Source organism: Scomber scombrus, chromosome 20 (genome assembly GCF_963691925.1).
Source record: "Scomber scombrus chromosome 20, fScoSco1.1, whole genome shotgun sequence".
Taxonomy (NCBI): Eukaryota; Metazoa; Chordata; class Actinopteri; order Scombriformes; family Scombridae; genus Scomber; species Scomber scombrus.
Window position 1 is genome coordinate 18,266,656 of NC_084989.1, and position 14,209 is coordinate 18,280,864.

Consider the following 14,209-nt stretch of genomic DNA (forward strand, 5'->3'; position numbering starts at 1 on the left):
ATCTTGGATTAAAAGATGTCACCAAAATAAATAAAATAAATAAACATACAAACTGTTATCCTTTAAAAACATCCTAAATTATGTTTCCTATAGATAACATTTGTCAAATAGTATACCTGGTTTTGGAAGTGGGCTCTGCAAATTTTCCTAGATATAAAAACATGCAGCACAATTTATTCATAAACATGAACTCATTATACAAAACTCATATAACCACATTATTTCAGTACTTCTCAAGTGAAAAAGAATAATTTAAACTCAGTGTACAGCCCAGCACTTGTTGTAAAAAGGTGCTTCTTCCCTCTTTTTGATCCCTTCCTTCCTCTGTGTAGCCTGGTATGAATAAATATGTACATGTTTTCACCGGCGCCTTCAGTTTCTGCAAGGTTTAGCTCTTTTAAACAATGTACGGGGCTGTGGCAGGCAGGGGAAGCAGGTTGTATGTCGTTTTTTTTACCTTCCCATTTCTATTCTCTGAAGATTATGGATACATGATGACAGCAGCATAACATAGGGCAGAAAATAGAAAAGGTAGCTTAGCTGTAGTCACAGGCTTTTTACAGGCACACTGTATGACATATTGTGCTCAACAACACAATGAATATACTCTCAGCATTAGTTCTTGACCATTTTATGCTGTTATTGAGATACAATCTGCTGTCTGTAAATACAACATAGAAAAAAGCCTAACATTTCACAATATGGTATTCACCATTTCATCTTCATGTACATAAATCTATTATAATCTGTATTATAACTAGTGCATATGTGAACTGAGGTTTTTATAAGGATCACTTCTTCCTGCTAACAGTGTCAGTTTGAATGGATGGATTTCTTGCTTTGTTTGTACTTAAAAAGAAAAACAATGTGGGGTGTTTGGAGCTCCAAGATCATTTGGTCTCGCTTAGGGGGGTAAATCAGTTAAAAATGTAATACCAATCGATTTGACTTGAAGAGACATCGAGTTATTTTGTGCTATGTGCTGTTCTGTTGATATTGGTGAAAGAAATATTAAAATCACAGTAAATATAGCAATTCCACAATGTAAAAACATACTGTAATACTACAACAACACTGTAAAGCTTAAACCTGCAATAACTGAATCTTTGGGCACTTGGGAGCAGCAGAAACAAGGGGTATATATATAAACATCTATTTCTACCACATTTGGAGTTGTGTTCGGGTCCACCTGATCAATGTAAGTCAATTTTCCCATCCTAAATTTGCTGCAACTGAAAACAAGTTGTTGAGAGCGACGAGAGAGAGAGAGAATGAATCAAATCTGTGAAATATGTAACATTGTGGGCCAGAAAACATTTAAACAGCTCCTATAGAGCAAAGGGGAACTTGGGTTGGTTAATAATTATCTGTCGGTTTGTAAGTAGTCATGTGATCTGTTGTTGATATAAAAATGTTGATACAGCCACTTTAATCTCCAAAGCAACAATTAACTGTCTAATCCATGTAGCTCAGTTATATGAGTATAATATTTCCATACAAATTAAGTGGCAGATCAGTATCTCACCCTGTAGTCTGAAGTGTATGAAAATGTTTGTACTACCATCTTTACAGAATGTAGAGCCTCCAAACATTGAGGTTGGTTTTTACCAATTAAATTAATGTATCCCCTATAATAAAAAAAAAAAACTAATCATTCTGTTATATGTGGTTTTATATATTTAACAATTTTATCTGTGATTTCCTTTTGGAAACCCCCGGTTTGCAATCACTGTGATCGACTGTATGAGGAGGGACAATAGCTTCAAACCACTTTCTGTTTACGCGACACTTTTATCACATGAGTGAGTGAGAGGGTGAACTCACACACCTGCCACCTCCAACTTGCTGGCTGGGTGGAGCTTACTATTACTGTTAACACACCGAAAGCAACACCTGCCATCTGTGCTTACCTGCATGCTCCAGCAGAAACAAGCTATTGCCACTGGCTGGTTACACTGAGTGATGGGCTGCGGGACCAGCAAGGTGCAGCCTAAGGCATCCAAGAAGGGCTATGTAAGTGTGGTGCAATCTCTTGTGGCTTTCAGCAGAGCACGTGATGATGATGGTGGTGATAATGGTAAGCCGAAGAAGCGTATGGAGAAGCAGAGGGGTCAGTGGTTTTCCACAAGCAGTAAAAATCTTCCACCAACGTCAAACGGCCAACAGCAGATGCTCAGAGATGGACGACAGAGGGATAAAGTTGCCAAGTATAAGGACAAGTTTGACCCACGGGTGACAGCAAGGTAAATATTAACAGTAAAGATTCAAAGGCAATGTCAATACACTTTTTTGCACAGCCCTTTTCTGAAATAATCTAGTGATATTACATTTCTGCATCTGACTGCATGGCTTATATCTTAACACCAATATTTACCTACCACCTGCCACCATGTTGATCAAATCATACTTCATATCAGCGAAGCAGCATACCTGCCTGTCTTTCCAATTTCAAGTAATTTACTGTGTTAAAAAAGAGAGCAAAAGAAATCTGACCAATTTGACCTCATGTGGTGAGCAGCCTTTTTTTTGCACTTATTCACACAACAAGGTGAAATGGCTTATTAAGAGTCTTCACTGTGTTCATGGGAGCCTTTTAATGTAACAAGCTTTCTCCTTCTACTCAGCCCACCACCACCAACCTTCATGTGATACAATTTATTAGTGCATAGCAGTAACACACTCATTTAAGAGGAGTAGGACTTGTAATACCTGAGAACTCTCTTCCTGTACTTGTCAGATGAAAGCTTATAAACAATTAAAGAAAGAAAGGTGACATCACCCCTCCACATGTGATTAGTCATAGCATACATGAAGTATTGTCTTGTTTAAATGGTTTGCTTATTTTGAACTTGAAACTTCAACATCATTAGTGATCTACATCAGAATCATTTTATTCAGCAACTGCTTCATACAAAGAAAAGATGAATTTCCTTGATCAGCTTTGCTGCAGCGTACAGATCTCATTCCATACATCACTGCTGCAGCTGCAGTAAGAGACACTGAGTGCTTTGCAACAGTGTATCATGAGATAGTTATGTTGTAATGAGTCATCATTCCCCTTCTGTCCTGTCAGATATGACATCAAGGCTCTGATCGGTCGTGGAAGCTTCAGTCGTGTTGTACGTGTGGAGCACAGGGCGTCTCGCCAGCCCTTCGCCATAAAAATGATGGAGGTAGAGGCCCCAGAGGGCCATGAGGTGTGCGCCTCTGAGCTGGCGGTGCTGCCGCGGGTGAGCCATGCGAATGTGATTCAGTTAATCGAGGTGTTTCAGTTTCCACAGCGGGTCTACATGGTGCTGGAGCTGGCTACAGGAGGGGAACTGTTGGAACGTGTCGTTAGCAAAGGACACTTCACAGAGCGGGATGCCACCCAGGCCCTCCGGATGGTGCTGGCTGGGGTGGGATACCTCCACATGCTGGGTATCACCCACAGAGACTTGAAGCCTGAGAATCTTCTCTACTACCACCCTGGGGCTGACTCCAGGCTGCTGGTGACTGACTTTGGACTGGCAACCTTTGGTGTCACAGGGTCAGAGGTTTCAGGCGCTGACAGAAGTAATGGAGGAGATGGGACTGGGGCAGACCATACATGGTCCTTGAGAACAACCTGTGGAACCCCTGAGTACATGGCCCCTGAAATGTTGCTGATGAGACCCTATTCCTGTGCAGTAGACATGTGGGCGCTGGGGGTGATCGCCTACATCATGCTGAGTGGATCTATGCCCTTTGAGGACGACAGTCGAGTGCGGCTCTACAGATCCATTCTTAGAGGAAAATACAGCTTCCATGGAGATGTAAGTTTTCTTAGCTTTTCATTGTAGATTTGAGTTTAGTTAAGTACATCAAGTATTTATTTGAAGCATATATAGTAGTGGACAGTGCAAGTGTGCTAACTTGCAACCTTTTTGCTGGGAGGAAACACAAAAAGTCAAGTGAAAAAGTTATAAATTGTCCCTTTCTTATTGCTCTCAAATTTAGCCCAAAAACATGCAATTCTTTAACTGACTGTTGGTTAACTCAATGGATGAGCGCATTCCAGAGTATCTCTGCCTACAAAAAAACAGTTTCAATTAAAAGTTCAGTTTTGACACATGGCTCTTTTCCAACAACACATTATGGTTTGGTTTGGTTTTGTTAAGTATGATGTGCAGGCTTTGCAATTATCCAACCCTGACAAAATATTTGTAAACAATGCCCCAGAATAATTCACATCTTACTGATTAAACTATTAGAACTACTAGAAATATCAGCGTTTAAGTGTAAATAGAAAAATCTCAACTGAGCATGTTCCAGCGCAGGTGTTTTAACAAAATGATTTTTTCCTTGTTTTCTTCCTATGCAACATTGTAATGAACATGAATGGATATGCAAAAGTTTGTTTTGGTGCCTGGAGTTTCTGCCTGCTTTAGCTCTATGAGGATACATAAAATACAGATGCATGTTTTTTTTCCCACTTTCCTCATTCATACGACTGAAGTGGGTATTTTTAACAGCCTATTCTATCGAGCTCAGTGGTGAGTTAGAGCTTGTTCTTTCACGCTGATTACACCCAAGGCTGGATTATTCACTGGGCTTTAAGCCTGGCCTGATTCTCAGGGATGCAGTCTGACATTTTAGTCTGGCATACAAGAGGCTCCCTTACATAGGCCCTGGACTATTATCCCTGTGTTTACCGCTGCACTGACCACCAACTGAACAATAGTGCAAAATCCTTCTAGAGTTTATGCAAGGGCTTATTTCACGTTTTCATGGTGGCTTTTGACACAGCTCATATGTAGGACACAGTGGTGGAGGAAAATCCTCAGGAAAATCATATTTTATAGGACCGTATGTTATTCCAGTGAGATGCAGTAAAAACTTCAATCCGTAAGTTCATACAAGGATAATATGAAGACATCATACATGGCTGAGTGGCAGTCCAGGGCTTGATGGATCGGTCATCAATTACATTTCTAAGTTGACAAGATGTTTACACACATACACACACTCACTGTGATTATACTGCTGTTATGTGTGATGAAGATTCACGAGTACAGCCTGAGTAATTCCCTTCATATTAAATCTGTCTTGAAGAGTTTCGTGAAATGAGCTGTCCACCAATTGAACAGAGGGACAAGTAGACCAGCGAAAAGTAGACCCACATCTTGAAGCACTCAAGATGTCTAGTAATGGAGTAATAGATAATCAATGTCATTACAAATGGGCAAGATATGATTTCATCAGAAGATTATGGTCATGTGCCATGTCAGCCTTTCAAATTATTAAGAACATAATAATCAAATGGATAATAAAAGACTGCTGTAATAATACTAATAATTTTTATTCATTATTTCATATATTTTTTTATTTTTTGTGATTATTGTAGCCATTATCTAAACTGTTCAGAGTCACTGAGTTTCCATTTTTCTTGTACCTTGTTCTAAGTTAAAGGCTTACTGAGTAATCTGGATAACTTAACCGAGCCGCCTCAAGTCTGGAACAAGGACTGATGTAAAAAAAGATTTAGCCTGAAAAGTTATCAGTATAACTCAGTAAATCTTTCTTTTGAAAAATACAAAGTCCTTGCAGAAGAGTCTAGCCAGCTGCTCGATTCAAACCAAGGACCCTTTTGCTTTAAGATAACAGTGCTAACCACTAAGCCACTCTGCCGCCAAACATAAGCACAAAATATAACTTGAATTTAGTGACACTTCACACTCTGTGCCTTCAAAAAGGCAGAAATGCAGGAAATGAATGCAGTTTGGCACAACAAGGGCCTATAAATGATAATAGCTTTGGTAAATGGAATAGTAAGTGGGAAAGCAATTGGTAAATCAGGATGCAAATTGAAAAAAGTAATACCCCTCGTAATTTCCTTTTGAAAAACTGTAAAGCTGGATTGTTAAATTCCTTTAAAAAAGCTGCTATTTATTTTGGTTAACTATCAATCTGCTAATCCCTTTTCTAATTACATCCATGTATTAACAAGTGTAATTTATTCATTTAAAGTCTAACACTAACCTGTTATGTGCTAACAAATTGCTTTTTAAACATATGACTCTAGGTTCTTCTATAGGTTGTACAGAAATGTATAATGTATTATTCATTAATAGCAGAATCAGGATATTGTCGCTAGATTATTTGGAATAAGTATTCAACAAAGCAGGATTCACTTTAAGTATTGACATGTTTATAGATGGACATATAAAAATTTAAAAAATTACTGTGCTTCTCTACAGTGCAAATTAATACACAAGGGCTGCAATTACAGACATTCTTCTTTCAAAAACAGTAACCCTTTGTATTTATTGAAGCTGAATAGGGACATGTAGTAAATGTGAGTGTGTGTGTGTGCTTGTGTGTGTGTGTGGGCTAACACGGAGGTGAGACTCACTCACTAATGCAAATGGCCCCCGGCACCTGCCCATAAACTTGGTCTCTCTGTCTCCCACCTGCATCCCCCAGCCCCCACAGCACCACACACACAGAAACACACACACACACACACACACACACACACACACACACACACATTTCCCCCACTGGAGCAACAGCCACTGGCCTTAAGACCTGTAGTGCAGGCTCACACTGATGCGTTGGCTCAACAGTGGGAGGGAGAAGTGGAGCAGAGGGGGTTGCAGAGGAGGGAGGGAGGGAAAAACAGGAGGGGACAGAGGACAAGCAGGGCAGAGGAAGAATAGGTGTAGCCTCCGGGGGGGTTTGCACCTTATCACCCAATCCATTTACCGCACATCGGACAAAATCTGGGTATCTCATCTGAAGTGTGTGTGTGTGTGTGTGTGTGTGTGTGTGTGTGTGTGTGTGTGTGTGTGTGTGTGTGTGTGTGTGTGTGTGTGTGTGTGTGTGTGTGTGTGTACATGAATGTGTGCTTATGTCATGGCAGGCTTTTGTATGTAAAGCATAAAGCTTTGCATTAGCCTTGTAACCTCCTCTGCATTCTGCAGCTGTGTTATTGAAGCCACAGTTTTCTGACCCAACCCAAACATCTGCATCTCTCAGCAGAAGCAGGGCAGTCTGGGTAACGGTTAGCCCAGTCTGCCCCCTAGTGAGCACCAATGTGAACAAACCCAGACTCCACTTGGCCACAGTGTATTGTACATGACAGGCCAATCTCTCTTGCATCCGGGTATTGATATTTTGATTACTGTGGTTAGCTGCAACGTTTACTTGAATTAACAACAAGCCACCTTTCCCATTTGGACTCATTATGATGAGGCATATTTTAAATGTGGCTTTGCTACTGAGGAAATGCCGGCAGGTGAATCAGATTTGAGTGAATTGTAAAGCAGGGGATTCTCATGTGGAGTTGATCATTACTCAAAAGTGTATTATCCTCGTGATCACATTAGTTTAATCCAACCTTCTAGCGTTTTCTTCATTTGTTGCAATCATGGATTTGTCAGGTAAAGATGTAGCACACACCGCAAACACTGTCAGAGGAGATCCTCATTCACTCTAACAAGATGTTGCTCAATAAGCCAAGCCCTGTAGGTTTCTTCACTGCTTATGCCATATCCACACTCCACTCGCACCCCCTCCCACCCCCCACCACTTCTCTTCGGCTCTGCTCAACAGTGATGTATAACACCAGCTCTCGCCCCTTTCCAGCAAACACAATAAAGCCTTTGTGTATTTTGACGTGAAAAATGGTCAAAGTAAGGGGGAGAGATAAACTTCCTGCAGGTGGCTCGGTTCCAAGAAGACAACACAGTTACGTCTTTTCTTCTTTAGGTGAACCGTTTTGATAGCCAGACCAGTCTCTTTAACCTTCGTACAAATAACACCATCATAAACTTTCAAATTGTGTGCAGTGTGTACACCAAAGTCCAATTAGGTGTGCAAGTGATATGCCAATCCTTTCTAGAGAAGTCATGATAATATAATGCAACTTTATTAATATTAACTTCATTTTATATGGCTTATTAGGAGGAGGCTGGTCGCATCAGGCATTTTAAACAGAGATTTTTAGTGTCACGTTTTAGTGTCACCAAACCCTGATCTTTCCCTAACCTCAACCAGGGTTAGGGTTCTGCCTAAATCGAAGCAAAAGCCTTCAATGACACATGAAAAAGTTAAAAAATGACACATTGTCATATCACCTGCAATGCAAAATCTTTGGGGTGTGCAGTGCATGCAGTTTGAAAGCGTAAAGTATTTGTACACAGATTGTGAGACCATGTTGTGATAGCAAGAGGGAGGCAAACTTTTGCTCCCTCTCAGCTGGGGCTTCAGATTTATTTTTTTTCTGCATCTTTCCTAGCTAGTATAGACTTCACTGTGTATCCTGCATAACAAGCATGCTCTAAGCTTATGTGTTCCCCTCATTCCAGATCAAGGATACAAGGCATCTGATAGCCATGACTGCTATCAAATGTGTATTTCATGGTGCTGCAATAGAGAGCCTCATTGAATCACCACTAGTGCTATAGATGAAGAAGAAAGTTGTGGAAGCTCAATCAAACACTTTCTCTCTTTCCCAGGGAAACCAAGTGTCACTCTGCCTGCCTCTCAGGTGTGAAATAACACAGTGAGAAGAAAGTTTGAATGAGAAGCATTTTTGTGACTAGTACGGCGGTGGCAACGGCTCTGCACTCTGCGCTGTGCTCATACACACACACACACACACACACACACACACTTGTCTCCACTCAGTGCACTGTGAGAATAAGCGAGTCCTTGCTTCTTTGAATTCCTCTCACCGGCAACAGTCTCACGATTGTCAATTTCATGCTTGATTAATTGTCATTACTCGGCGAGAGACAAAAAAGGAGAGAGAAATGCATTTCGGGATTAAAATGGAGAGCGAGACCTCCCTAAAGAGCGAGATCTGTGCGAGGTTGAGCGGAGAATGAGAGAATTTTGCACACACAGATTTTACTGTATTTAGCTTCTATTCTCCCCAGCCAGACATGGTTGAGAAATATTTTAGCTAATTGGTGAGTGACTGTGGAAATGTTTTTTGCATCTTAAAGATGAGATGAGAGAGATAGAGATGATTAAGGACGCAGTTTTCTGAATTATGTTTATTGTTAACTGACTTCATTTAAACAATCCCAACTAAACACTGGAGGACATGTTTACTTTTTGACACTGTTAAAGGTTATTGTGTTATTGTCACAATATCCATACTAGCCCGTGTTTCATAAGGAATTATCACAACATGCATCATAGCTCAACCAGTTGTCTTGGTCATCTTTTTAATCCGATGCCATATCAATCTAATTCAATGTCTGTATTAGTAATATTTTAATTAAGATTAAGCCCAAAGGTCATCCATTTCCTGAGGCAGGTCTCCACAGTGTTGTCTGCATAACGGAGAACCAAAGCCATGATGAATTATTTAATGATTCTGGATTATGATAATGATTCAGATGTTTTCTCTCTCACTGGAAATATGGCATGATTGTGCAGGATTTCAAAGTACTCTTGAATGTCAGCTTGGGTCATGACAAGAGGAATGATTTGCTATTTGAATTAACAAAAAGCAACAAATCCCAATGAGGCTCATCTGTGATGCTTTTTTTGTGAAGCTAATGCAAGCTAAGAATAAACATGCACCCAAATCCCACACATACGGCAGGGCCGTCCTACCTCCCAGGCTTTATATTCATTCAGCCAAGAATGCTGCCTTCCTTTGCCCAGTGACATTTAGCTTTCCTTTGAGTTTAGTTCTGCTTGTTAGGCCTGCAGAGCACAGGGATCATAGTTTTATTGCTTTGTTAGAATGAAATCTTGCATCCTGCTTTGAAAAGGCTTTGAATCTGTGCAGGCGGCTCTTCTAGATACCCAGCTGGTGCTTTTAGAGGAATTTTGGTTCAACAGTGTCTGTGTGTGTGTGTGTCATGAAGGTGTGAGTAGGCTGAATTGAAAACCTCTGGAGTGAGTGCTTTTATATTCTCATTGATAGCAGTTACCTTGCTCTGCTTCTTCTTTTTCACAGCCATGGCCTTCTGTGTCCAACCTGGCCAAGGACTTCATTCAGCGCCTGCTGGCATTAGACCCGGCCATCCGTCTGACCGCTGACCAAGCCATCCATCACCCCTGGGTGGTCACCATGGCAGCCAGCTCTTCGATGAGGAACCTCCATCGATCCATCTCCCAGAACCTCAGGCAGCGGGCATCACGCAGCTCCTCCCGGTGCCCAAGCAGCACAGCAAGCTCCAGTGATGCCAACGGCCTGGGAAGGCTAATGTCACTGGAAAAAAACCAAGAGCAACAGAAGCAGCCACAGAGCACAACATCTGGACTGACTCAGCCACAGAGAGCAATACAACATCCAGCCAAAGGGCTCCTGGATCATCAACACCATCCAGCTAGAGCATCAGATTCATGAGAAGGCTAATGAAGGGATGGAACCATCTGCCTGAACTCAATCAGCTTTGCAGTCATAAACCTCAGAGCTGAAAACAGGGATCCAAAGTGTCTGAGACAGGTGTTGTGACAAAAAAAGTTTCCTCCACTGTGGACTTCAGTCAGGTTTCTCTACTAGACTAATCACCCCAGCTTTCCTGAAGGCTGACTTCCATCCTCCATTAGTGTCTTGTGGTCAGGTTAAGTTAGTGAATATCCTTCAGTTTTTAGGTCCAGGCCTATATTGAGACAGAGTTGTCCACCAGCGCAAGGTCTCGGGCCCCTGGTTATTCACACAGCTCTGACTAATGGGTTCAGTGTTTCAGATCATTATGAGTCACCACATTACCTGCCTGTGAGGAGGTTCATTCCAAAAAAGAGAAATTCATCATTTGAAAAATGGGAATTCATCTTAGCAGGGTATGTAAAGTAGAAGAAAACTCGCTCCTTCCACTCTGATCTTTTTCATTTTTAAAAATAGAATTTGAACTCCCCTCCACCAAACAGCAAAAGATTTACATTTTTTTTACATTTTGAGGCAGAAAGAGGCAATAACGCTCCAGTCTTTCCTTTTGTTGTCACTCCTCCTACATGCCAGCACCCACAGTCCTGTGGAGCCACTGAAAGAAGAATCCAGATATTTGTTGACAGGCCTCTATCAAGTTAAAATGAAGCTCACAATTTAAGGAGCTCTCTGCTCTCCCCCAAACATTATATAAGCCGTAAACAACAGCAAACAACATTTCGAAATATCCTGTTTTTCCAGTGAGAAGATTTAAATTAAAATGGTAATAGAAGTGTGCGACGGGAGGGGTATAAAAGTTCTGAGAGTGCATTAAAAAGCAAGTCAGATGTTAAACATAATTATCAATGAAGCTCATTCTTGTTTAGCAATACCATACATACTATATTGCTGATTGTATCCCTCTTTGTTTTAATAATCAATGATTCATGATTGTTGTTGCAGATGACAAGTCTTGTATTGTTTTTACATACACAGAATCTGGATGCAAGATATTATATTTCATCAAGAAGACACACGGTATATAAAAAGCCCATCTTATGGAAAAAATGACTTGGAGCAGTGTTCTTTTGTTACATAAGACCATTATAAACTACCTTCTTTTCTAGGAGGACCAATAATGTATACATATTTTGTGTGTGATCACATATCTAATAAGAGAAGGCACTAGTTGTATGTTTTTAAAAAAGTGAGATGAAAAACAATTTTGTGCAATTTTGGGCCTCATGCTTCAACAACAGTCTTTCAAGCCAAAGATATAACCAAGTTTTTTAGATTTATTACTCTTTTCTTGGTGATTTTTTTTCCCCCAAGAGGCTATCTTCATTATTCTTTTGTGTTTTTATCAAATGAAATGTAGGACAGATGCTGTAATTAAAATGGGTTAACAGACTGTCAAAGTGTATGCTTGATTTTGGAAGCTCAAGGTCCACTTTGTAGCTTTTCTTAAGCTTTCAATCACCATCTCTTCGTGTTCATCTGTGGACAACCGCAACATTCAGTTCAAAATTCAGGAAAAGGTTATGGACATGTTTGATCTTGGAAATAGCAGACAGGCAAAAGTATCTGAACTCAAGATCTACATACAATTTTGCTGCCCCAGGGAATGTCAACACCTTGTCATAGTCTTCATCAATTTAATGTAGTTAATAAACTGTAAAATGCTTGACTTTGGAAACTCTACTTGCTTTCAACCTTTTCTCACAGTCTTAATCTGCAGATGATTGCAAAATGATATTAAAAATTAAGGGAATGCTTGCTTGCTGGTAAAATAAATCAGATTCTGTTTAGAGTTTAGCTGGTTACCATTACACCACTAAAACTTTAATTCATAGACACAGTCAGGCTCTATGTGGTGCATTAGTGAATTGTGAATATGGATGATATCATTTGGAGGTGGCTCAAACATTTGTTCTCCAGCAGGGAGCATTGGGGAGTTGATAATGCCTCTTAATGGTTGTTCATCCTCAGTGTCCTGAGATCAATGTCTCTTTGGGAGGGAGACTAAAACTGCTAGTGTTTTTTTGAATATAATGTGTCAGCAAGTAAGTACAGAGCACAACATACTGACAGTAGGATGTTTGTGCATGGGCATTGAGGTAATCTCCTTAAATTGCTGGAGCAAACAGTGCGTGGTCTTCTTTCTTTATGCACTGATGAAAGCTCCTTATTCTGCTGTAAAATGAGTCACAGTAACTTGTTTTTGGATGTGCCTATGAGAAAACTTTTCCTATTGTTATTGAATTGTGTGCATTGTGTTGTGCAATTGAGTCTATATCTGGTCTTATCAAATTATGTTTGACTGTACGGTTGAGGGAGACGTGATTTGTTATGCATTTTTATTTTAAACTCTGTCTGCAAACAAAATTCCACCCGCAGACTGATAAAGAATTGAATTAAATCAAATAGAAGTCAGCAATAATGGAAAGTGTTCCCTTTTTTTCTTCCCTTAACTATTATGATTCAGTTCTCATCGCCATTATCTCTCAAACTGGAATAACAAACCAACTGTCGCTCCGATGTATTGTCCATCTCATTTCTGCACACTAACTAATTCCATTGTCTTTTTGCTGTTACATTGGGTTTGGAGAAGGCAGTGAAAGCTGCTTGATGTTGAGGAAATTCACTGCATATTTACTTCCACTCTTTATTAGAGTGCTGCTGATAATCCTCCTATTATTTTAGTGTGTGATGCTATGTGATCATTCTGTAGTTTCTGTCCACACAGCCATGGGAGCCGACTCCTCTGTGGGATAAAACTTCAATCCCACCAGTTGGATGCAAATAAATCTGCCATTAGCAGTGGATCAGCTTTCATATTATTTATTTGACTCCTCTGCCTAGAGCAGGAGGACATTGGCTCGGACCACGGAGGTTTAAAGGCTCTGTTCTTGCTAGAGGGGGAGACTCCAAAGCCTCTGCATAGCTTGGGTGGATTTTGAGCAAGGAACATGTTCTCAAAACTCATTTAGCTTGTGTGGCAGTCAGGTCAATATCTCTCTGTATGGGCTTTAGTCTCATATAGTGGTCTGCAAGGCCAAACAATTGAGAAAGCAGAGCATAGCAAAGAATATAGGCGATAGCATTTGCTCTCTAACACCAGCTGTGTGCTATATGGGGAAAAGTATGTCAGAAACTGTCTTTTTCTTTTCATCAGCTGCTCTCAGCAGAAAACCAAGGATTTATTCTCTTTTTCTTTGGCCTTACTTGAAGAGATCATTTGCTGCTCAGGACCCTGGAACATAAGCTGGCAGATCCACTTGTGGCTGCTATAAGAAGGAGGATAACAGAGGGAGGGAGCGCAGGAGAAGAGTACCCCAGCTCATGTCCTGCACAGGGTGGGTGTAGGAAACCATCTGGTCCCTCCCTCAGAGGGAAGACACCCGTTTCCCCCTTTATGTTTACTTCACATGGTGGAATCGTTCAAGGTAAGTGCCTCTTCATTTATTTTTTTAGATTATTTTTATGGCATTTTGCTTTTATTTGACAGCCAATGGAGAGACACAGTGAGGTAAAGATAGGGGTATGACATGCAACAAGGGTGCCTCAACCAGGAGGCGAGCCGTGGATGTTATTTGGGTATGCGCCTTAACCATTAGACCACCAGGGCACCCAGTAAGTGCCTCTTATTTCTATTGTATAAACCAAATACCCAGTAGATCAAATATTGGGGTCTTCTGTGAGTAGCTCGGTGTAGAGATTATTTTCCTCAAACAACAATTACACCTCCACTCCACCTTAATGATTTGAGAGGAAAGAATGGTCTACATTTTTAGTCGGTAAATTGCTTTCCTACGTCCTTTTTTTCCAGATGAGCCTGCTATTTGCTGTTGTCCT

At 40.6% G+C, this 14,209-nt stretch overlaps 1 protein-coding gene across 1 annotated transcript; it reads left to right on the forward strand.

Moving 5' to 3' along the window:
• The first annotated feature begins 1,962 nt into the window (after positions 1–1,962).
• LOC134002120 (serine/threonine-protein kinase H1-like) lies at positions 1,963–10,333 on the forward strand. The gene is made up of 4 exons (XM_062441401.1): positions 1,963–2,243; positions 3,074–3,519; positions 3,568–3,794; positions 9,941–10,333. Exons 1-4 carry the CDS (start codon positions 1,963–1,965, stop codon positions 10,331–10,333), a joined length of 1,347 nt encoding a protein of 448 aa, XP_062297385.1.
• Positions 10,334–14,209: the final 3,876 nt, after the last annotated feature.

Coding starts and splice junctions, on each gene's coding strand:
- LOC134002120 (XM_062441401.1), top strand. CDS start 1,963: ATGGGCTGCGGGACCAGCAAGGTGCAGCCTAAGGCATCCAAGAAGGGC. Junction 3,520..3,567: donor CTTTGGACTGGCAACCTTTG/GTGTCACAGGGT, acceptor GTAATGGAGGAG/ATGGGACTGGGGCAGACCAT. Junction 3,795..9,940: donor AATACAGCTTCCATGGAGAT/GTAAGTTTTCTT, acceptor TCTTTTTCACAG/CCATGGCCTTCTGTGTCCAA.